At 40.7% G+C, this 23071-nt stretch overlaps 2 protein-coding genes across 2 annotated transcripts; one reads left to right on the top strand and one right to left on the bottom strand.

Moving 5' to 3' along the window:
* Positions 1–795: 795 nt before the first annotated feature.
* Positions 796–11437, top strand: LOC141000753 (vesicular glutamate transporter 2.1-like). Its single transcript, XM_073471570.1, has 12 exons — positions 796–881; positions 2301–2556; positions 2991–3109; positions 4014–4128; positions 5122–5209; positions 5417–5503; positions 7163–7305; positions 7390–7539; positions 10005–10137; positions 10224–10334; positions 10431–10558; positions 11108–11437. The coding sequence occupies exons 1-12, from the start codon at positions 796–798 to the stop codon at positions 11435–11437; spliced, it is 1746 nt and encodes a 581-aa protein (XP_073327671.1).
* A 9290-nt stretch (positions 11438–20727) lies between these two features.
* On the bottom strand, positions 20728–22541 carry fancf (FA complementation group F). Its single transcript, XM_073471572.1, has 2 exons — positions 22492–22541; positions 20728–22220 (listed from the first exon to the last, which is right to left on the bottom strand). The coding sequence occupies exon 2, from the start codon at positions 22164–22166 to the stop codon at positions 21141–21143; it is 1026 nt and encodes a 341-aa protein (XP_073327673.1). The 5' UTR covers positions 22167–22220; positions 22492–22541; the 3' UTR covers positions 20728–21140.
* Between the last annotated feature and the right edge of the window lie 530 nt (positions 22542–23071).

Genomic DNA, 23071 nt, shown 5'->3' on the forward strand with positions numbered 1-23071 from the left:
CACCGCAGGTCAAACTAAACCCGAGAAATAACCGGATGTAGAGGGAGGGTGGTGGTGGTGGAGGAGGAAGAGGAAGAGGAAGAGGGGGGGATGCTTTGTGGCTGCTGCAGTAAGTGTTTATAAGTGGTCGGAGCCCATCCTGAAATCTTTTTCTTTTCAGTGAGATAAAAGTGAAGGAGGGAGTTTATACATTTGGCAGTTTTGTCTGTGGATAGATGTTGAAGTGTTGTGACTGAATGAGAGGAGCAGGGAGGAGGAGGGAGGAGGAGGAGAGAGGAGGGAGGAGGGGCGCTGCTCGGAGCTGCTGACAGGTAGATGAGCTGTGAGCTGTCCGCGGTGCTGAAGCCTCCTCCGGCTGCCGCCTCCACCGGAGATCCTCACCTCAGATTAGACCGGAGCTCCTCCAACCTGCACCGGCTCAACATCCACACTTTCCCCCACCTCCATTTCTCCAAGAACACTGAAAAAAATCGTCAACTTTTGTATTTGCTATTTTTCTGTTGAGGTTTTTCCAATCGCTGACGGGATCTTAAGATGGCACTGCATGGATTAACATTGCGCAAGGCAGAAGCGGACTTATTTGACTGCTGTTTTGTGACTGTGGAAGCAGCCCTTTCAGACTGAGCGCTTTCTCCATTTTCCTCCTCATCTTTTCCAGGACATCGAGACGTTTTTCTGCTCTAAAAGACCGAGGCGCGTTATTTGGATTAATATCTTAACAATATGCTCTTTTATGCAGCACTTCCATTTGTTATAGTGTTATAGAAATTAAAAAAAGAAGAAGAAGATATGGATATGGAGCCAGGAAAGGAGAAAGCTCCCCCCACCACTAAAGAGGGACTAAAACAAATCGCAGGGAAGGCCCTCGGGAACCTGTACAGGTAAGAGAAGAAATACACATTTCTGCATGTTTTTTCATCGCAGAATTACATTTATTTATGAACCAATAATGACGGAAAATCCAGATGTTAACATCACACATGAAACGTGCGCTGACTTCAGATGCGCTTATTAGTGAATTACAATGAAAGCAGGGGGGGAAATCTCCTCTTTCTGAGAAGAATCACGGGCAGGATGCTGAAGGCAGAGTCGTGTGGCCCGAATATTTAAGGATCAGATATTTCCCTGGAGGATGATCCCCTCCACCAGCAGCTGTGGGTGTTTTTTTTTTTTTTTTTAATAATTAATGAAACAGAGCGAGTCGTGACACAAGGTCGGAGGATATCTATTACCTTATGTATCCATCTGTATTAATTCAAGATCGATGGACTTTCATATCAATTGACTTCCTTTATTCTTTATACTGTCACCAGGAGCTAAAAGGGAAACTGATAAGTGACTGAGAAACATTTTTTAAAATCAGAGCAGAGCAGGATGAAGAGGAACAGCTTATCGGGTGTATAACATTGATTTATGTTTTAATTCACATCGGAAATGTGAATAAATAGGTTGAATAAAAAGCAGGAAAAAAGGATTATAACACAAATAATCTGCTTTTATAAAATACACGTATTTTAGATGAACATTTGTGCAGAAACACATGAAATTCGTTTATTTTTCTTGGTCTTAAAATGGCTCTCAGGTGTTGAACTTGATTCCAAGCTGCCACACAGAAACGTGACTCGAAGCTGTGAAAGGAAAAAAAAAAATCTGTTCATTCATTTGAGCTGTAGCAGGCCTGTTATTGCTCTGGACGAGGCCTTCACATCTCATTCCTCGGCTTTTAAATTAACCTTACATTTCTTTGCGGCAAAATCCAAGCGAGCCAAGCAGAAAAGCCAAAGACACATTTATGAGAGCTAATTAAAAATAAAAATAAATAAATAAAAAAAGGCGCTAAATGAAGTCTAAACAACGGTGATGCTGGTATTGCTGCAATGCGGTATTAAGGTCATTTTCTCTTCGTTTGCCAACGAGCCTTTCTCTGACAGGAACGTGGAGAATTTCAGCAGGGAACGAAACGAATAATTAAAAATAAAGATAATGTCGAGGCCTGTCGCTGAAAGAGCAGAAAGTGAGGACGAAAGCCAATTTCCTCTGCAGAATAAGATGCAAATCACCTGTGAGAGGCGTGAGAATAAATACATGAGGATATTCAGGTGGTTTTTGAACGTTTTCCTGCAGAAAATCAACGAAATCTCACATTTTTTTTAACCTCTTCTGGCTCTCGCCCCCTGCTTCTTTTTTTAAAAAAGCAGCTGAATCTGCAGGATGTTTTAATTTCACACACCAACACAAGTGTTGAATTTGAACTTTAAAAAAAAAAAAAAAAACGAGCATGTCATCGGCTTGTCGTGCAGGAAGCTGGAGAAGCGGCAGCAGCCAGGTGAGCAGATCGAGCTGACCGAGGATGGGAGACCGTCGGCGGAGCAGGAGCGGAAGGCGCCGCTGTGTGACTGCACGTGCTTCGGCGCCCCGCGCAGATACATCATCGCGATGCTGAGCGGCCTCGGCTTCTGCATCTCCTTCGGTATCCGGTGTAACTTGGGTGTGGCCATCGTCAGCATGGTCAATAACCACACCATCCATCAAAACGGCAAGATCATCATCAAAGAGGTGCCTGCAGACTCCGCCCCGTTACACCCCCGCACACGAGCCACCGCATGTTCGATTTGATGCGTGATCAGGCCCGCAGCCTGGATAGGGTTTGGTTAAACACACATTAGAGAGCCACAATTGAGTTTATCTTTACTTTTAAATTGTATTTCAGGCGTTGGGCCTGTGAATTATAGTGAGTTAGAAGCACATTTGTGTATTTATGGTCGCAATTTTCCTAAAAAATCTGTTTATTTTGTGCTTTAATAAGTAACTGCAAACGTTTTTAAAGCATCAAATAAAATACGTGTCTGTCTGAAATTATTCTCCACTGACACACTTTGATAAAAAGCATTTCAACGAATAGCCTATGTTTCACCGTTTCACACCTGTTTTTTGTGCTTCCCTCCTGGAAAAGTGCTTGAAATTTGTGTTTATTTTTGTGTGTCTGAAAGAAAGCGAAATTCAACTGGGACCCAGAGACCGTGGGGATGATCCATGGCTCCTTCTTCTGGGGCTACATAGTTACCCAGATTCCAGGGGGGTATATATCCTCCAGACTGGCTGCAAACAGGTACTAAAACTGAGGGTGTCCATATCTCTCAATATCAGTTAGACATGTCTCTATTTTAATTTTCAGTGTAGATGTGAGTGTGATATTTGTGCTATCCAGTCAGTGCATGTCATGGTTAGAATAAAGGAGTCTGACCTTACAGCAGATAAACTGGGGATTTGGCTGATGCACACCAGGCGTGCCTCCTCATGTTAATGAGCTCCCATGGGACCGACATGTCTAATCCTTTATGTTCAGAGGCATGGCAACCACCTCAGCCAAAGCCCTGTGTGAAATGCGGTTCTGAGTAATGATTGCAGTATGATTTCAATGAGCATATAGCACGTGATTTCACCAACAACTGATTAGTCAGCCACAGTTGGACAAAAGGAGTGGAGAAAATGTGCAACAAAGGGAAATAAGTCTTTAAAAAAATCCCATTATAACAACAAAACTGTCAGAAAATCATGTACATATATTTACAGGAGGAGATAAAGGTCGCAGTATTAGTCCTCCTGCATCAATATGATCAGATTGTTACATTTGTCATGAGGGAAATGGAGCCTAAATAAGATGCAAATCTTTGAAGAGCTTCATCATGCCAAGTCAGCTGAGCCCACTGACGCCTTCTGCTGCAAACACCTCCTGTCCTCACTCCCCTGGAAACTGAATAACTGCCTGTTGTGTGTGTGTGTGTGTGTGTGTGTGTGTGTGTGCCATCCAATTAGGGTGGATTTATCTTCCTTATCTACGTTTATTCTGCCAGTATAGTAACTCCTAACGCTGTGTAGACCATTTTTAATGTTTCAATCTATTTAAAGGGTTTGAAATTGATCAATATTTCCACAATGTTTCTTGTTGAATGAGATGATCTTGTTCTGATAATGTTCTGACAAATAATCCCAACACGCTGTTTATTATCCAGAGTTTTTGGGGCTGCCATCGTGCTGACATCCACCCTGAACATGTTCATTCCCTCTGCCGCCCGGACGCACTATGGATGTGTCATCTTTGTGAGGATATTACAAGGGCTGGTGGAGGTACTGATGCACAGTTTGCAAATCACATCCTGACCTTTGAAAGACTCAAAACTGATGCCTCATTATCAGGCTGAGGGCTAAACTCGACCCCTAATGAAATTGTGCTGACATTCATGTGTTTGACCACGTTTTACAGACGTTTCTCGGCTTTCTGTTTGAATGCAGCCCATTATGTTCAAACTCTATTCATAATACTGTATGCAATTGTTAGATTAGTCTGCAAACAGCACAAAACCCTGAATATCAGGGCTTATGTACGTTGGTTTAGCTGGCCGAAAACAGCTCCATGTTCACATAGAAACACAGAACAAAAGAGATAAAAACCACTTGATGCGGGCGGCTCCCACAGCTCAACAGAAAGGGAAAGATTTCAGAGAGCGATGCTTTTATGAGACTGAAGGTCATCCTCTTTTGTTATTTTGTTTTGCTGCATACTGCTGTTTCAATAGCAGCTCAGGAACACTGAGAGAGAGAGAGAGAGACAGAGAAAGCGAGCCGCCTGCGTTCAGCACCCATCGACTTATTACTGCAAATTAAACATTAGCATTTCAGGGTGTCTCCCACTGCAAGCCCCAGCAATTTGTGTCTATCAATAGTTGATTGTATGCCACTTAGTGTGTAATGAAGATTTAATGGGAGCAATTCAGTTTTTTTTCATGAAGTGGGTAGTCAGCCTGAATTTGCACTGACTCACACCTAACTCATTAGTCTCTATTAGAAAGGTCAGCTGCAATTCATGTCAGTTTGTTTGTTATTAACTACAATTTGTCTTGTTCGTCTTCGGCAAATGAGATCAGACTGCGTCAATCAAGCAGAATACCTTCACCTGTAAATCCTAATGACTGAAAGTGAGGACATGGGTGTAAAATGTGTGGATGATTTTAACAAATCCAACAGTTTAGAGGAAGGTTATCAAGAAAAGTCATATTGAAGTGAATGGAAAATGATCCTCATGTGTTCACACTGTGGCTGTAATGTTTCGTCACCATGCAGGGAGTGACTTATCCAGCCTGCCACGGGATCTGGAGCAAATGGGCCCCGCCGCTGGAGAGGAGTCGTCTGGCAACCATCTCCTTCTGTGGTACAAAATCTACGCACACAGTCAAACAGCTCATTAGCGTCACGTATATGTTACTCATCATATTCCCTCATGCAGGTTTAAAATGACAAAATATTGCTCCCAAAATGTGCCTGAACATGTTTGTCACTAAACACTGGGACATCACTGCTCTCTGAATTAGCAGCCAGGATCAAATTCTGCTCAGTCATGATGTTTTGTCTTGTTCAGGATCCTACGCTGGTGCGGTGATAGCCATGCCTCTGGCTGGGATCCTGGTCCAGTACACAGGATGGTCCTCTGTCTTCTACGTGTACGGTGAGTCTCACTGTCATGAACTTTAAAGATGTAATATGTGACATTTCTTCATAAAAATGTCTTGAAAGAGACCTTGGTTGTATATTTTGTTGAGCTGTATACTTAAATTATCCCAAATGTTTGCAACAACAATAATAATAATAATAATAATAATAATAATAATAATAATAATAATAACAATGATATATATATATATATATATATATATATATATATATATATATATCTGAACCAAGTTTGCTTTACAAAAGAAAATTAAGCCAGACAGAGCAGATAAAATGTGAACAAAGGAAATAAAAACAATGAAATGAATAAGATCAAATATAAAGATATACATTTAAAAATATACATATTTATAAATAAGAACAAGATGTTCAAACCCAGAGAAAGCCTTATTTTATTCAGGGTAACAATAACTTCTGGGAGAGAGAGAATGAGGAAGGAAGTCAGTGTGACTAAACGTAACGTGAATAAAACCGTGAAACTTGATCTCGTCTGTGAACATTTCTGTCTGAGTCATGCAGATGGATTTTCATCAACAGTGGTGGTTGTTTAACAGTGAAGACAACCCAGCCCATGATCTGACGTCTCTTACATCTTTTGTTTTTTGTCATGATTAAGTGACTCCTACAGGCAGAAATTACATGCTGTGCATTTAAAGTGAGACTGTAGAGATGAAAAGATCAAAGGAAAAGTTGAAGTCATGATCATTAATTACAACCTCATTCAAATCAATACGCTCAAGAGTTTTACTGCTGCAGCCTCACATGGTCTAGTATGACCAATAGCCTATGGTGGCTAATGTGAGCTAATGTCAGCAAGAAATGTTTGTGTTGTGTATGTTTTATCGACTATTATCCTGTAATTGTCTCTTGTGGCCACAGCGGTCTGGCTTTAACATACAGTTTTCCAGTTTTAATTCCTCTTAAGTATCTTTAAGGTTGCAAAATCTTATACCTTAATTCTTATTCCTCAATCCTTACTGACAATATCATATATTGTAGATCAACGCAGCATCATGACAATAAAATAGTGACGAAATGTAATAACCCTAATATTTAATAGGGTTCACGTACATGGGCAAGAATTGTCCATATTTTTTGTGATGCTTAGCAAATCCTGTACATATACATAAATATTAAAGATGAAATTTCGTCAGTATTTCATAAACTATTTTTATTTATTTTTTTAACAAATAACCAGAATGACACAGACCACAGACTGGATGTGATCCCTGTATTCTGTTGTGACAGTCCTCAACTTTGTTATTGTTCAGATATTTAATGTTTCATTCATTCAAAGAAATCTAAGACGAAGACAGTCATGCTCAGTCACAAAAACAATTTGAAATTTGTGTCCATGTACACAAATCCTGTAGATTTTCTTTCCTGACAATTTCATAAGCTGCTGTGACACTATGTTGTGTTGATTCTGTATCAGCTTGTTTCATCACTGAAGCTGTTAAATGATATCAACAGTCAAATATTCAAACAACACGTTTGTTGAGGGTGCACACAACATTTCAGTCAGACATATTTGGTATCTTTGAAAACTTTGGGATTTTCACTAGAATTTTGAATAAAGCTCTGTGGGTCTGAACAATGTGCCGTCATGACTGAAATGTTTGATTCTTGACGGCATCCCTCATGATGTTCTCAGGATGCTTTGGGATATTTTGGTACATGTTCTGGATCTTGGTGTCCTACGAGAGCCCGGCGGAGCACCCGACCATCACTGACGAGGAGCGCCGTTACATCGAGGAGAGCATCGGTGAAAGTGCCCAGCTGATGGGCGCAATGGAAGTGAGTTTGCTAATCTGAATCCCTTAATTCATATCACCACACCAAGTGCTGTGCGTGCAGCTGATTCTCTTTTTGATTGAACAGAAATTCAAGACCCCGTGGAAGAAGTTCTTCTCCTCCATGCCTGTCTATGCAATCATCGTGGCCAACTTCTGCAGGAGCTGGACTTTTTATCTGCTCCTCATCAGCCAGCCTGCATACTTTGAAGAGGTGTTTGGCTTTGAAATCAGCAAGGTAAATAAATACCTCATAATGGCTGTTGTCTGCCGTAAAGATATATTTCAACACCATTTGATCCAATGTTCAAGATTACAAACTGAGGACATCTTAGATATGAATTGCTCAAGTTCTGTGCAGTTTAATTTGCATAAAATGATAAATTAAATTCTCCTTGATGCTCGTGCTATGATCTGTCTTATTCTTCACTGAAAAGTGTAAGAACAGTATGAAGCTACAGAGAATTATCACCAGAATCTGCAGCTCCCTTGGCTGTACGAAGCTTCATAGCATCGGTTTCCAGTGAAAGAGGCTCTAAAAACCCACTGCACACGACATGCTCAGCATCAGACAGACACAGTTAACAAAGAGGTGGTGAACGTAATGATGAACAGTTAGGAGCTGAAGAACCAGAAATTTCCATCAGGAGTTTGGTACAGAACAAAAACAGCACTATAAAAGAGTGAATATTTGACTTAGATAGATGTTGTGGACAGAAACAAGACTCCAAATAAGTTCAAATGGTGATGAGTCTCATTGTTGTGCTCACAACCTCCATTGTTGCGAATCATTTGTTGCAGGCTTGCAAATTGTCATTAGAGTCAACCTGAAGTTAATAGTTTGTATTTGTTAGTGGTATGAGGGAAACCTCCCAGCATGCACCAGACTCATGGAGTCTCATTTAATGTGTTCCTGCCTTGTAACAGGTGTTTACTATGTGTTCAACGTCTCTACTGTTTACACAATTACTCTGTTGTTTGTCAGTTATTAAGAGCAAAATATGGTTAGTTTTATGGTGTTACTGTAAGTGTGACTGTGTGCACAATCAGTGACAACCTCCATCATGGATACGTACCTGTAGTATAGCAGTGTATCACTGCCACACCAAAACACAAAAACTGATCAGTATCATATAATCACGTGAGAAGTTTATGGTGGCAACAAAATATTCTCACGTTATTACGACTTACAAATGTATCTGATTTTAAGAAGAAGCTTCTCTCCTTGTAACAATATACTATTTGTTGTAATGTCAAACATTTCACATAAAAACTTGATGATTTACTTTTACAACATAAAACACTTCACGTTATAACATGCTAACTTCTATTGTTACAACTTGCAACCACATAAACTTCTTGTTATAACATGAAAACATATTTAATGTTAAACGTTTTACAGTGTGTTAAAAAAATTCATCATCACGTTATAACATAAAATATTGCACATTATATCAAGATATTTTCACGTTATCAAGACATGCAAACACATTATAAAACAAACTTTTCTTGTTGTAACATGAAAAGTTAAAACAACATAATATATTACAACATGGTAACTGTGATATAACTTATATCATTATATATCATTATATCATTATAACATTAAATCTTTCATTTATAACCTGATAATAAAGCATTAAAATATCTTGATATATGTGTTGGTAACACTTTACAATAAGGGTACATTAAGTAGCTAACAATTAATTAACAGTTAACTAATGTGTGTATTAATCATTTGCTGTTCATGTTGAGTATGTAAACATCTTTTTTTTCTTAATAAGTAATTAAGGTACACATTTGACAATTGTTAACAGTTAATTAATGCTTATTGTCATATTGACTAATATATAACTAACTAAGGTAAATGAATCTTTACAAACTAATAATGTGTAATTTAATACCTTAGTTAACATGAACAGCATTAGTAAATGATTACTAGACGCTAATTAACTGTTGGTTAATGTTTATTACTGCATTAAGTAATTTTGATTAACGTACCCTTAATGTAAATTGAAAAAATGTTTTATGTAAAAACATTAACTTTTTCATGTTATAACAAGAAAAGTTTCTTGTTATGACATTATACGTTTGAATTTCATAATAACGTGAAAATATCTTGTTGTAACAATTAACTTTTCACGATATAACAAGATAAATAGCATTAGTCTTTTTCTGGTGTTGCAACAATACATTTCCGTAATATAAAGTGAAGTGACTGCTCTATTACAGTTTTGAAAAAAGCAGTTCCAGTAAGATTATTGGAATGAAATATAATGATCAACTTGATCAAGTATTTTGTTTTAATCATTATCATTTTATCTGTTCAAGGATGAAAATCTTTCTGTGAGCCCTTTTACAAAACATGGAATAATATTAATCCCTTGAAACAATCGTTGAAACAAAGTGTATTATTCCTGGTTTGGTCATTTTCTGCCCCTTCTGTCTGTGAGACAAAGCAACAGATTCCTCTGAATCTCAAAATTTTCCAATTGAGAGTGCGAAGCATGAATCAAGCCGGTCTGGCAGGTGTAATTCAGCCTCGGATGGGCCGCTATGATTACTGCAGGTGAATCACTGCTGGGATGTGATGCTGGAGTCAGAGGTTGAAGTGGACGCAAAGATTGGCTGTGAGACTTTTGTTATGACAGTCTCTTTGTGGTTGTCACATTTACTTCAGACAAGTGTTTGATGGTTTTTCAGGTTGGAATAGTGTCTGCGCTCCCTCACTTGGTCATGACCATCATCGTGCCCTTGGGGGGCCAGTTAGCGGACTACCTGCGGACCCACAACATCATGTCCACCACTATGGTCCGGAAAATCATGAACTGTGGAGGTGAGCATGGATAATCATATCTCAGTCTGTTATCATAATATTGCAGAAGTATTCCTCATTACTTACTCTTGTTTTGTTGTTTCCAGGCTTCGGTATGGAGGCCACTCTCTTATTAGTGGTTGGTTATTCTCACAGTAAGGGGGTGGCCATCTCTTTCTTAGTTCTGGCGGTGGGTTTTAGCGGATTTGCAATATCAGGTGAGTCTCGAAAACAATGGAGTCTACTTCAAATTCAGATTTTTCTGCCATTCAAAAGAGCACAAAACTCAGAAAATGAATTCCTTGTTGCTGTAGGTTTCAACGTCAACCATCTAGACATCGCCCCTCGCTATGCCAGCATCCTCATGGGCATATCCAACGGTGTGGGTACCTTGTCAGGGATGGTCTGCCCTCTAATAGTGGGAGCCATGACGAAGAACAAGGTGAGTCATCTTTATTTATACAGCGATGTGAATGTTACTTTTAAACCCACTGATTGTGAGGTGTTATTTATTGATTTCAAAGTCACAGTGAATCAGCAGATAGAGCATCTTTAGCTTTAGCTATGTGGGTGGGGTTTAGTTGGGAGAGGGATTTAGATTAGATTCTACAGATTTTATTGGATTGGTCAAAAGTGGTTGTGCTTTTGCCGAAACAGCTCGTTACGGAGTTGTGAAGTGATGGAGCTGTGCAAAAGCCCACTGCTGCGAAGGCTTGTTGTTCCAACAATGGGGTTTTTAGCCCTTAACGTCTTAGTGTCGGGTAAGGGTTCGGGTATGTCGTCTGATGTAAAGCTAAAAAGCCTATTAGGAGCAAAACCCTCGCCGATTCAGCACCATGGACATGCCAAACCTGGCAACTCACACAATCTAGATTGATAAATAGCACTACATGTATATCATTTTTGACTTTGTGGTGAACTGTCCCTTTAACACATCATCAAGGCCTCTAAGAAGTGACTCAGGCTGGCTACAACTGTTTTCTGTTTCCAGACTCGAGAAGAGTGGCAGTACGTCTTCCTCATTGCCTCCCTCGTGCATTACGGTGGCGTGGTGTTTTATGGGCTCTTCGCATCTGGGGAGAAACAGCCATGGGCCGACCCTGAAGAAACCAGCGAGGAGAAATGTGGCTTCATCGATGAGGACGAGCTGGCCGAAGAGACCGGCGACATTACGCAGGGTTACGGCGCAATGGGTGGTCCGGCTAAGAGCTACGGGGCCACTGCACAGCTCAACGGAGGTTGGGTGCAGGACTGGGATAAGACGGAGGAGTACGTGCAGGAGCCGGTGGGAAAGATGTATTCTGAGCGTGGCTACTCTTAAACCAGACAGTTGTGGTGAGTCTGCATACAGAAACAGACTCGCTGCATCACAGATTGCACAAATAAGCATTATCTTAGATATTTAAATCCATTCTGTGTATTCAAGTAAAACGGTTACTAGTTTCAAAAAGCCAGTGTAAAGAAATAGTTCATTGCAATGCAGAACAATCGTCATTAGATCACATGTGTCTCATCACATCTACCTACTGTAGGGCTTCACTATACAGAGAGCGGCTGCAAAGACAACTGCAGGCCTATGTTGTACTTCTTAGGCACCCAAACCTCATCAATCTACTTGAACAACATGAGCCAGACGACACTGCAGTTGACCATCATATAGGGTCTTTCTCTGAAATACCACTCTGATTGCACTGAAACTATAAGTATTCAAAAACAAGATTCTATTCTGTTTCTCAAATGTGTTTTATGTACTGTATATACCTGTATACTGTTTCTGTGAGACTATTGTGGATTTTGGGTCGTTGATCTGTGTTAACATTAATATAAAAGGCCATATTTTTCATGGACAGTACCTTTTCAGGGAGATGTCTGCTTGCAAAAAAGGTCTTCTTCTTCTCAAGCGAGGAGGCCTATAATACACTATGACAAAAATAGCGTGAGTGAAGTGGAAACCGTAGACTTTTAGTGTGTGTTTGTTGCATGAATTTGCTCAGATCAATGTTTCAGGTGCAGCCGCCGCCTCACAAGTCATTGATAGTCCTCATTCAGCCTGCTGCTTCGTTCTTAGATAAGTGTCTTCTGCCATTATAGATAATAAAAATGAACTCTCATAATCAGGTTTCCAGTTGTGATGTGAGAGAAATCAAAAAAGTTTCGAAGGCGGTTGCTCAGAAGACATTGTTTATTGATGTTTGGTGTGCACTGCAATAAATTCTGTGTACCAGCCACCACCCATCACACTCTGTTTTGTAATGTAACGCTGGCTTGCTGTATCTAACTGTAATTGTTTTGGAGTCATGTGATGATCAACATTAAGGTGTGTGTTTTAACAAATTACTAGTGTCTGGAGAATCCAGCTTTAGTGCTCATGATGCAGGACGTATTGTTGCATTTTGACAGCGAGGAATGCAGTACTGTATGTGAACAACCAGGTTTTTCGTGATCTCTTGGTGTTTCTCGGTTGTTCTCATCGTCACCAAAAGTACTTTATTGACACTTTGATATTGTCACGTTTGAGTGGACCACATGAATTAATATAGATGGCTCTTCCACATGACTTTATTTGCTCTTTGAACACTTTCTTCATTTGCTGTATGAAATCTGCAAGGATGTTTAAAATATATGAATATATAAGAATGTTTAAGATGACCAAAAGATGCTATTACGGCTTTGTGCCTGAAATTTATGTAAAACAGATAAATGTGATTTTATGGCTTCTAATATTGTGTTTAATGAAGAGGTATGTTGATGTCAAAAAGTGTTATAAAAAATACTCATATCATTTTATAAAAACAAAGAACCAAAAGTCACGTTTTTGTCATTCTTAGTCATCTTTTCATCATGTGTGCCGATGTGATGTTCTGCAGTATGTAGGAGACTGGAGGCAGACTAGCTAACCAGTTAAACACCTTCTCCAATCAGCGTCATGCATCTCCTGTTCTCCCCACGTTCCTCATTAGTAAATCAATGGCTGAGGTCTCTGGAGTCCAGGGGAGAGTATCGAACCTGGTGGCTTGGTAATTGGTAAAAGAAGAGAAAACAGCAACACTAATGCTATTACCAGAGTTTACATCCCTACAAACCTGGATCATTGTCTGCCTTCCCAAACAGTCCTGACTTTAATATGCAGCGTAAAATCTGCTGCAAAGGTGTCATGTCAACGCGTAAAGGTGTGATGAACCTATTAAATCTCACAGCAGCATCTCACACTTTTCTGAATTGTGCAGAAATAGAGCAACATCAGGGGCATGACTGTAAAAGAAACACATGAAAATGTTGAATAGTGGATTATTAACAAATTCTGTTTTCCCTCAGTGTGTCCTCCTCTGCACAACTGAGGGAAAACAATGTTACATTCAACACATTCAACTATTGACCCGCAGCTCCTGCACTAAATCTACTCACATGACAAATCAATACTGTTTAACTCTGGAGTGTGTTGGGCTTTTAAAACAATAATGCTCCTAATGAAAGTTTAAATTCAGAATAATAGTTGGTGACAACAAAAGTCATAAGACCTTTACAGTTATCGCTTTATTTCCTGGTTATTGTTTCATGTTTGAGAGAAAAACAACAAACAAAATTGCAGCATTAATGCGTTAATGGTGATAACATTTTGTACACAGTTAATTTAAATGTAACTTGAGTGCAGCTGAAGACTTTAGATTCCTACATTGTCTATATGACGTTAGAAACACATGCAGTGGGTCACAGTTGAAAATAGGGACTTTACAAGGTGAAACCTGAATGCAGCTTTGTTCTGTGATGATGCCGTCAAATCAAAATCTGTAACAGGATTTAAATTATTAAGCAGATTTTGTTTAGGTTTAAACTATTTTTTATAAAAGCTTGATATCCAGGTCCCATGTAGCGGATTTTGTATGTTGGTTTGCACACATGCTGAGTATGTGCAGAGTCCCTCTTGAACCGAACTGTAAACCTACTGGGACATCACCCATTGGTTTGTGGATTACCTTTTTGAAGTTTGGTCGTGGCCATCTTGGTTTTTTGGGGCTAAAAGTGATGATATTTCAATGAGATGGTGGAGCTGGTGAGGATATCCAGATTCTGACTCAAGGACGTTACATTAAATCTGGACACAGTGTTGGAGGCAGAGCCCCTTTCATTCCTAAACTGCTCAGTGGCGTTTTGATAGGATCTTCTGTAGACTTCTGCCGGCCGAGCTGGCTAACATCCGGTTTAGCACCCGGCTAACTTGAATGAGGATAAAATAATTGAATCGTGCAGCTTCTAGACCTTCCCCATGTTATTGGACCGAATGGTTAAAATTCTGACAGTGAAAAAAGTCATTTTGTGGTGGTTACGATGCTCAAAAAAATGTATCCACCATTTTACAGACGCTTCTTTCACAATGTAAGCTTATGTGGAAAAGTCTTTTTGGGCCCCAGTGCATCAAGCAACGATGTAATTACACATTTTGGCCACTACGAAAACAAAAATGTACATCATGCTGTATTAAAGAAGGCTTGAAACAAGCGACTGAGATCATAAACTCATTTGGAAACTGTTTACTGATGTTGTAAATCAAGTGGGAAGTAGAGTAATTTTCTCATGAGCTTACATAAAAATCGGACTTCTTTCTGAAACCAGTAGTCGCCCCATGCTGGCCATTACAAAGATGCAGTTTAAGGCAGTTCCACATTGGCTCCACTTTTCAGACCCAGAAGCTACTTCCACTGTCTATATAGTCAGTGATGACAGTCGTGAGTCATGAGAGAGCTGATGGAGGTCTGGTGACTCACAGTTCAATCTGAAGTCAGATGTGCACACAGTGAACAACAAAGGTGATACTGCCCTCTGTGGCGCCTCTGTGCTGCTCTGCTGTGTTTCCAACACATCACTCTGTAGGCCGACAAAACTGCAGCACATCAGTGAGGTGGTGAATAATTCAGGGAAAAATGGCGTCCATCCCTCCACATGCATGCCCTCCGCGCTTCTCTCTGCAGCAGGAAGGGCTCGATGGCGTGTAAAGCTCCAGACAAATCAAAGACTTGGATGACTGTGCCTTTCAGCCTCTGCAGGGTGGGAATGACTCATATGGAGCAGATTTAGAATGTGAGACCAACATCTTAAAAAGTGTGAGACCATCATCAGAGGTCTGAAAAGCTTCTTGAAGGTCCTCATTACGCATGATGGCGATGTGACCAACTGGCAGCCATTAAATGTGGTTTGTTTTCCACCTTCCTCCAACTGTACAATAGGTGAAAAAATGTGCAGAAGAATCTTGCAAATGATGCCCCTCTAACCTGAGACGAAATGATAGACAGGCATGAAGTTAGTTGGGGTGGGTGTTAAGGTGTTGACCATCATGTTGATGCACATGATGGACAGTCTGAATCAATTTAATGTGCAGCCGCAGCGTTGAGTCTACAGTTAGTCTGTGTTGACTGATGCTTCGATCACAGGAAGCGGCTCCATGTCTGAAACACTTCCTCTAGCAGCAGTGGCAGCAATTACAATAAATCTCAGTTTCTCCTCCGATTATCTGGCCAGCTGAGAAGGGGAAACCATTAACGCTCAACGCCGCCTGCCCCTCGGTGCACATGTTAATTTGACAGAAACACAATTGTGCCACCAGCCACGTGGAACATGTTTTCTCATGCCTAACCAGCCGTTGTGGTCATGGCTGTTGATCCGGTGACGTGCCTGTTGGGGCGCTCGGTAATTGGACAGAATCTGGTGTCGACATTTCATTCATACGGTAGAAATTCTTCACCAGCCTCCACCTTCTGTGTTTTTGCAGCATCTCAGACTTAGTTATCACAATGCTGTTGGTGCTGTTTGTGTAATCATGAGGGCGAGAGAAGGGGGATTGAGTAGTTGTCAGTATGTGGGGCAGGTGCAGTTTGGCTCCTGGGGGACTGTAATGGGATGAGGCCCAGCCAGAATGAGTGTTTGATGACGGGGTTGCACTCCTCCCCTGGGACGCTGCCTGCATGCAATTATCCTCCTGATCCCTTCTCTCTTCTCTAGTCTGCAGCCCAAATTGTACACAGCAATCTCTCTGCACTGCTTTTTTAACTTACAATCTAAAATTCAGCTCCCTCATATGTTAAAAGATCCAGTAATTATAACCCAAAATCTCAAAGCAGTGCTGGAGTAATTACTGTTTTATGACACCCTCCAGCATGACATTACACCAGCTCCGGGCAATTGAATTTACAAACTCCTCCTTCTCCTCCCTTGATAATTGCTTTATTAATGGAGAGCTTGGCACCCTGAATCAGTCTGTCTTACACGTAATAACATTATATGTCTCTGCTCTCCTCCCTCTGCCACACTTTTTTTTTTTAAAGATTGTTTCCAAAATTACTCCCCTCGTGATTTTTTAAAAAGCTCCTGTTTTCTCAATGAGCTTCTGCTTGAGAAGAAAAAAAACTCCTCCCTTTTGCGATATGCAAATGGCGTCCACTGTGAAACATCTCCATCTTGTTTAGCTCTGTGTGCTATCATTGTTTTCATCTGTGCATACTTTCCAAGCTCACTGGACCATTTATAAGGATCGAACTAGATTTGATCTCAGCCACGGTAATGAAAGGAGCGATGCTGTACATTTTTTAAGACCTGTGAGGATTGTATCGTCCACCATCAAAAGAAGAGGAGGGAGATTGCTACATCCAATTGTTTTTCCGTCCACAGAGCTGGTTTCCTACAGTTGCATGTGAGGTAATCTATCACAGGTCCTTCCACTTCCCCTCCCCCATATCACACTGACGGCTTCATACCCTCCTCTCTACAGCACGCTCATATCATGCTCCTATCTCACACACAGACAAAGGACGAGAGGCTGATAAGATTTTACAAGATATTGGCACTGCGTCGCTTTGAGATCTGAATAAAATGATGACAGAATCTGCAGATTACAAAGCTTCCATTTATTATTTTGATCTCCTGCACATCATCTTTTTCTTTTACATGAAAAAATGGACATTCCATAACCACCAAAAAGATACAATTGATAGTGATTTACACAATTTATTCATCTGTAGATTGGTCTCCGAATTATTCAATTAATCATTTAATGATCAATCATGTAACACCAGAAAATGGTCATCACAATTTCCAAGAGCCTCAAGTGATGCTGTCAAGTGTCTTGAAGATAAACAAAAGATAATTAAAGGCTAATTCTAAATATTTTACACATTTAAGTGTGTTTACGGGTCCAAGATCACCTCATGTGTGAAAAAAATAGTATGAAGCTTTCTGTGGCTCCAGAGGAAGCTGCATGTTATCTGATAACCTGCCTCTTAAACGTATAATGTGTAAAATTGGTGGAGTTACCCTTAAATGCAATATGTTAAGACAAGGAAAAGCAGCACATTTTCACATTTGAGAAGGTTAAACAGGACTTAAACTATTAATCGATCATTAAAATAGTTACTGATTCATTTTCTGCATCGACTAAGCTCTACTTTCTTTCTTTTTGTTACCAAGATGAACAGCAGCCACTGTTTCAACCCTCTCCCTCTCCTCATGTGCCAAAATATAGCAGTGTTTCTGCAACCACAGCACCTCACTGGAGTGTCTGACAGTGCAGTTTTCATGGACAATGTGAATTTCTTTCATCTTGTTCTTCTGCAGGAAACATCACACCTCTCCCTTTCATAATAAAGCATCCATCTCTCCCTCACAGCATCACTGCCTTGGTCCCTCTTCTTGTGTGCATGCCTGATGATGGCGGCCACTGATCACCGGCGTCTCTCTGAGTGGGACACAGGTGTGTGGAGGGGCCCTCCTGCCTCTGTGATCCGTCACCAGGGCCAGACAAGAGCCAGGCTGGAGCGGCTTAGGCACGTGCCGAGGGAGGGCTCTACTCCTCCCCTCTTCCACCCCGCCCCTCTGAGGACTCCCTATTCACAGCACCAGATGGGGGCTGGATCTGAGTTTTAATGAATGCTATCCTTCACGACCCGCAGAACAACAGTCGCCCCCAGCACGTCTCACTGCAGTTTGTTGCTCCACGCTGACACAGAACAATAATACACTGGACAGAAGGAGAAACATAATGCGAGAGGAGGAAATATTTCATATTTCATTGATAATTTAACATCCAAATATGATATTTTCCTCACTTGGGAGGGGGACAGAAATCTTACTTAGTTCCACAAATACTAAACTCACTGTTGAAGAGATTAGCTGCTACTTCAGTTAACACATCTAGAAGCCAAGCAAACATCACACATTTAAAGTGGGTTGGAAATAGATAACATGGGGCTGTGTCGACCTCCTGCTGTTTGAAGTGATACAATAACACAGCCCTGTAATTTTGCCGTGCAGGTTGGGAGAAGAGGGCAATTTGTTCACATTTAAGAGTCAAAAGAGCCGGTTGGTAAATAGCTGCTTCATGTAAGTGGGGTGGTCTCAATGCCCAATTTAAATCCAACTAACACAGCTCTCTGTCAGAAGATTTTTTGTCAGAAGATTGACAATAATGGGCTTTCCTTTATTATCATCAGTTGTCAGACATGTGGGTATTTTTCCGTATAAATAGTGGGCAAACATGTTTTCATTTATTGCACATAGAGGGAGGAATAGGACTAAATTGGAGGCTTCTCATTCGGAGTCAGACAGTAACACATCTGATCATCACCATGGCTGCTTTACCCACTCTGCCAGTTATGTGTAAGGCTGTGAAGAAGAGCGAGAAACACAAAATCTAGCAATGAAAAAAACCTGTCAAAGGCCAAAATGATAATGTGCTGCCTGGTAACATGCAGAGGATGAAAATCCTCATTAGTTTGCTGAATAAACTCCAGAAATGTCCCTAAATTCTTCCATACCCGGCTGGCTAACATCTGCTCTACACCCACACGATAAAAATGTAAAGCTTGCATATATTTATAACACAGAAGCAGGTGAGATCTGTTCAATCAGTGCTGGTTTCCATCCAGCCAGATGCATATGCTCTTCATTGGGTAGAAATAAATTGGTTGTGTACACGCCGCCCCTTACTCAGTGACCCTTGTCTGTCTCTACGTGAATTGCTTTCATGGTGTGTTAAACGAGCCGTGGTGGTGTTGGTGTTTCCCTGCACACGCTCTCTAATCCGCTGTCTGCCAGCGTTATGTCACACACCAGCTATTGTGGAGGGTTTGATTGAAGACGGCTGATCTGACTAACTGATCCCTCACTGCAGAGGTGCTCTGACACATGGACGATGTGTGAATTGGCAGTCAGGTCACATGACTGGCGTTAAGCCAATCAAAATTTTTAGATGCAGACCCGAGTGCGGCTTTGTGGCGAAAAGGCAATACTGACAGATGGTGTGTGAGAAACTGAAATGATTTGAGGTGTGTACAGTTAGAGAAGGGGTAAATTGGATCACAGAATCCTTTTCCTTTCTCTGCTTATTGACATTTCTCTGCAGCTTGTTGTCCTTTAAAACAATTTATCAAACTCATCTCTCTCTGCATGTCTGCACAATATGGAGACAATGTTCAGACTATTTTTTTTTCAGGACCTCATAAATCATCAGCTACAGAATGATATTAAAACACCACATCCAGAATTATTTGGTCGTAAGGTGGAATTTACGATGTTAAATGAAGCCTTGAATCTCCAGAGACCAATTTATAAAGTGTTAACTATTCAATGCCTGACAATTACTTTAAGTTTAATTCAGTCAGGTCACGTGCTTCGACCATCTGTCCAAACCCTGTAGGCTGTGAATGTATAACAAATATCCAATTGTATTGATAAAAAAACAAACAAGAAAAATAACTAATAATACAAGGTGCATGGATACAAATTTCATACAAAAGTTTACTGGGAAAGAAACAAGCCCTCGCAATGTATTTTAAGGCTCACCAGGTCAATAAAGGTGAGCATTTTCTGAACGTTATTACTTTATATTTTTCCATCCTGTAAATTAATCCAGTACGTCGTGTTTCTGATTCTATGTTAGTGTGCGTTCAATTAGATTTCACAAGCTGAGAAACAATGCAGATAAGGAGTCAAGAATTTAAATGTTAGACAAACCTCTGCGAATGGCTGGACAATGTTTAACAGTTGTGTGTGACTGGCTTTTGTTACTAATGCTGATGTAAAACCTGAGTTCCGGTGTCGATGCCAGAAAGATATTTTTTGACACATTCTTCTGTAAGAATACACACGTTTGTCCTACAAAATCACTTTTTTCTTTTAATAAATGTTCCCTAAGTTCTTGAATGTTGTCTAAATCTAGGCAGCTGTAGAACTTTGCCTGAATAAAATTAAGACTCAAATTAGAAATATTAATAAAACTGTGCGAACAGAAGCAGAGACGAATACGAATCTGAGCAGGCACTTGATGTCAACTTTCAGTCATTTACAGTAGGGATGGGACAATAAAAGATTTTAATCGCAATAAAAAACATTCACAATAAGTTGTCCGGGGTGAATTTTCATTATCGGGATAATCATGAATGTCCTCATTTGAAAAAGCTGTCTAACCTGCTAATGTACAGTGCAATATTGGTTTCCTGATTTATTTGAATTGCCTAAGCCTGTCACCATGGCTGAAGGCATGGGTTGCACATTGTATCCCCCATAAAGTTAAATCTGATGTGTGTAAATTCTGCAGAGTCCAATCTTAAAATCAACAGAGAGATTAGGTTACCACAATGTCTTTATCCTTTATTTGTGCAGGAGGGCCTTATGATTTATGACTTATTTAAGATTCTTTGATTGTTTTTCACTAAAAAAAAGATGTGTCCTGTATGTGATTCAAGGTAAGGTTAAAGTGATTCCAGCATGTTTTAGTGCAATTTTAGTTTTTGTCTTAAAGTTTTAAGAATATTTTGTTAATCGTAAATCCACATTATGTTAGACAGGATAGTCGTGACATGACATTTTCATATCGTCTCATGCCTAATTGACAGCTTACAATATAACAGACACATTTTGTTTGGCATCAAAAATGTAATGATGTTTAATACCCAGCCTTTAGTCAAACATTACATCAAAATATAAAAAGACACATTTGGCCATCTCTTCAGGCTCTGCAGACACTCAAAGACTGACAGTCAATTGTTTAACGCTGACAGGAGGTCTCCCCACACACTCAGACCTCTGACATCAAAGTCTCCATCAGAAATTTTCAAAGCATTTAGCTCTTTTTCTACATCCTCCCTCAGAGCGGGACAGGCCTCAAACAAGGCCAGAAAATGCTCAGTCAATCTCTGGAAGGACACGGTTTGATTTGTGTTGGTTTGAACCCATTCACCATCGCTTATGCTGTACTTCATATCAGAGGCCCACTTTTTCAGCACACCGCAGTATGCATCTCTAAATTTCAGGTGGTTTTTGGCGAGGTCTGTGAGAAGTGTAGTGTGCAGTGCTGAACACATGTGCTGTAGCTCACTGTGTTTGTTCTGCAGCCAGTCCAAGAGAAAGTCCTGCGAGGCGGTCTGTGCAGCAGAGGTTTTCGTTGTCAGCAGAGCTGCAGCGATGACCTGACAGAAATGTTCTGCTTCTCCTTCACATCCCTGGAGGACGGAGTCTAAAAAGTGCTCTGTCCGGCTGGCTTCACTGCCTTGGCTCAGCAGAGCAACCAGCCTCTCCATCAGCATTACCCCCTGAACCTCAGCATCAGCACCAACAGCTGACAAGCCTGTGAGAGGACTCAGGACTTTACAAGCAGATTTACACTGGATGATGTGGCTGCAGAGGCCTGTGACATCCTGATACTCACTCTGCTTCGTGTTTACAGGGCTGTCAAAGAGTATCTTCAAGATGGAGCAGGGCAGATCGGGATTGTTCAACAGACCAACAAGCAACAGGTGCTGACACCGGGAGAGGTCCGAGAAGGAGATCTCTGTGTATCCAGGGAAAGCACCTCGCAGACTTTGATTTGTGAGCTGCAGCTGCTTCTCCATAATCCTCCTCGTAGCGGGATTATTGTGAAACCTGTTGAAGACGTGTTCGCAGTACCGGGCCCAGTGAAAAGCTCTGGTCAGAGTTTGTTTATCCCACTGCTCCACCGCATCGCTCTGCGCCGCCACGGCCAGCAGCTCCGCCGTGCTCGCCAAGTTTTTCAGCACCGCCTCCATGTGGCGCTCTCTGCGTTCAGAGTCCAGCCTCTGAGCCCCTCACAGGCCCAGTCACTGCGGAGGAGAAACACAACACTTACAAACTGTCCTCTGTCGACGAAAAACCGCTAACAGGTTGTTGAGCTAGCTAGCAGGCGAGCAACAGGTTAGCTGGACTCGAACAACTTCAACGTTAAACAAAACTTCCGGTGTCAAGTTTCAAAACAAAACGCTTTTTAACACATGTGGGTTTCAGTAAGATCTGCGTTAGGATAAAAAATGAACACAACACATTTGTAAATGTATATTGAGTGAAGGTAAACATAACTGTTGTTGTTTTACTCACTTATCTTCGCATTTTTTGACAACCGGCTGCCTGTAGCTGGCGCTTCTGCTTCTGCGCATGCGTGCTTGAGGAGCTTTAGCTAACATAACTTCCTTCAAAATAAAAGCCCAACGATTAATAGCATAAAAAAATGCAAAAAAATCAGTACACACACGCACGCACGCACGCACACACACACACACACACACACATTTTCTTTTTCTGTTTTAAGTGTGTTTTGTGGCTATCATACATATTTATGCATAAACTGTCTGTATTATATTATATTATATATTGTCAGTACAATTACAAATACAAAGCCTGTCTTACCTGTAGGATTAGAGAAAAAAAAAAAACTTTCATACATTTCTGACATGTTATTCGTAGTTTGCTTCATAATGGTCGTCATGCGTTGCCATGTACCATTCAAATGTAGTACTCACAGCAGACACAAGTGTAGGTTTGACAGTGGGATCAGATTACATGGGCACACAGAAGAAAAACAAAAGAAATCCATGAAATCGAAGTTTTTCAAAAGGTCGAATTTCTGCGGCTGACCTGCTGAATTCAGTCCAGAAATGTCACATTGAGGCAACACAAA

The sequence above is a fragment of the Pagrus major genome, chromosome 8 (genome assembly GCF_040436345.1).
Source record: "Pagrus major chromosome 8, Pma_NU_1.0".
In the NCBI taxonomy this organism is placed as follows: domain Eukaryota; kingdom Metazoa; phylum Chordata; class Actinopteri; order Spariformes; family Sparidae; genus Pagrus; species Pagrus major.

Bases quoted from the DNA above. Each gene is read 5' to 3' on its own strand.
- LOC141000753 (XM_073471570.1), top strand. From the start codon at position 796: ATGGAGCCAGGAAAGGAGAAAGCTCCCCCCACCACTAAAGAGGGACTA. The intron at 4,129-5,121 runs GTACTGATGCAC...GTCACCATGCAG, and splicing joins TATTACAAGGGCTGGTGGAG to GGAGTGACTTATCCAGCCTG. The intron at 10,559-11,107 runs GTGAGTCATCTT...TTCTGTTTCCAG, and splicing joins GAGCCATGACGAAGAACAAG to ACTCGAGAAGAGTGGCAGTA.
- fancf (XM_073471572.1), bottom strand. From the start codon at position 22,166: ATGGAGGCGGTGCTGAAAAACTTGGCGAGCACGGCGGAGCTGCTGGCC.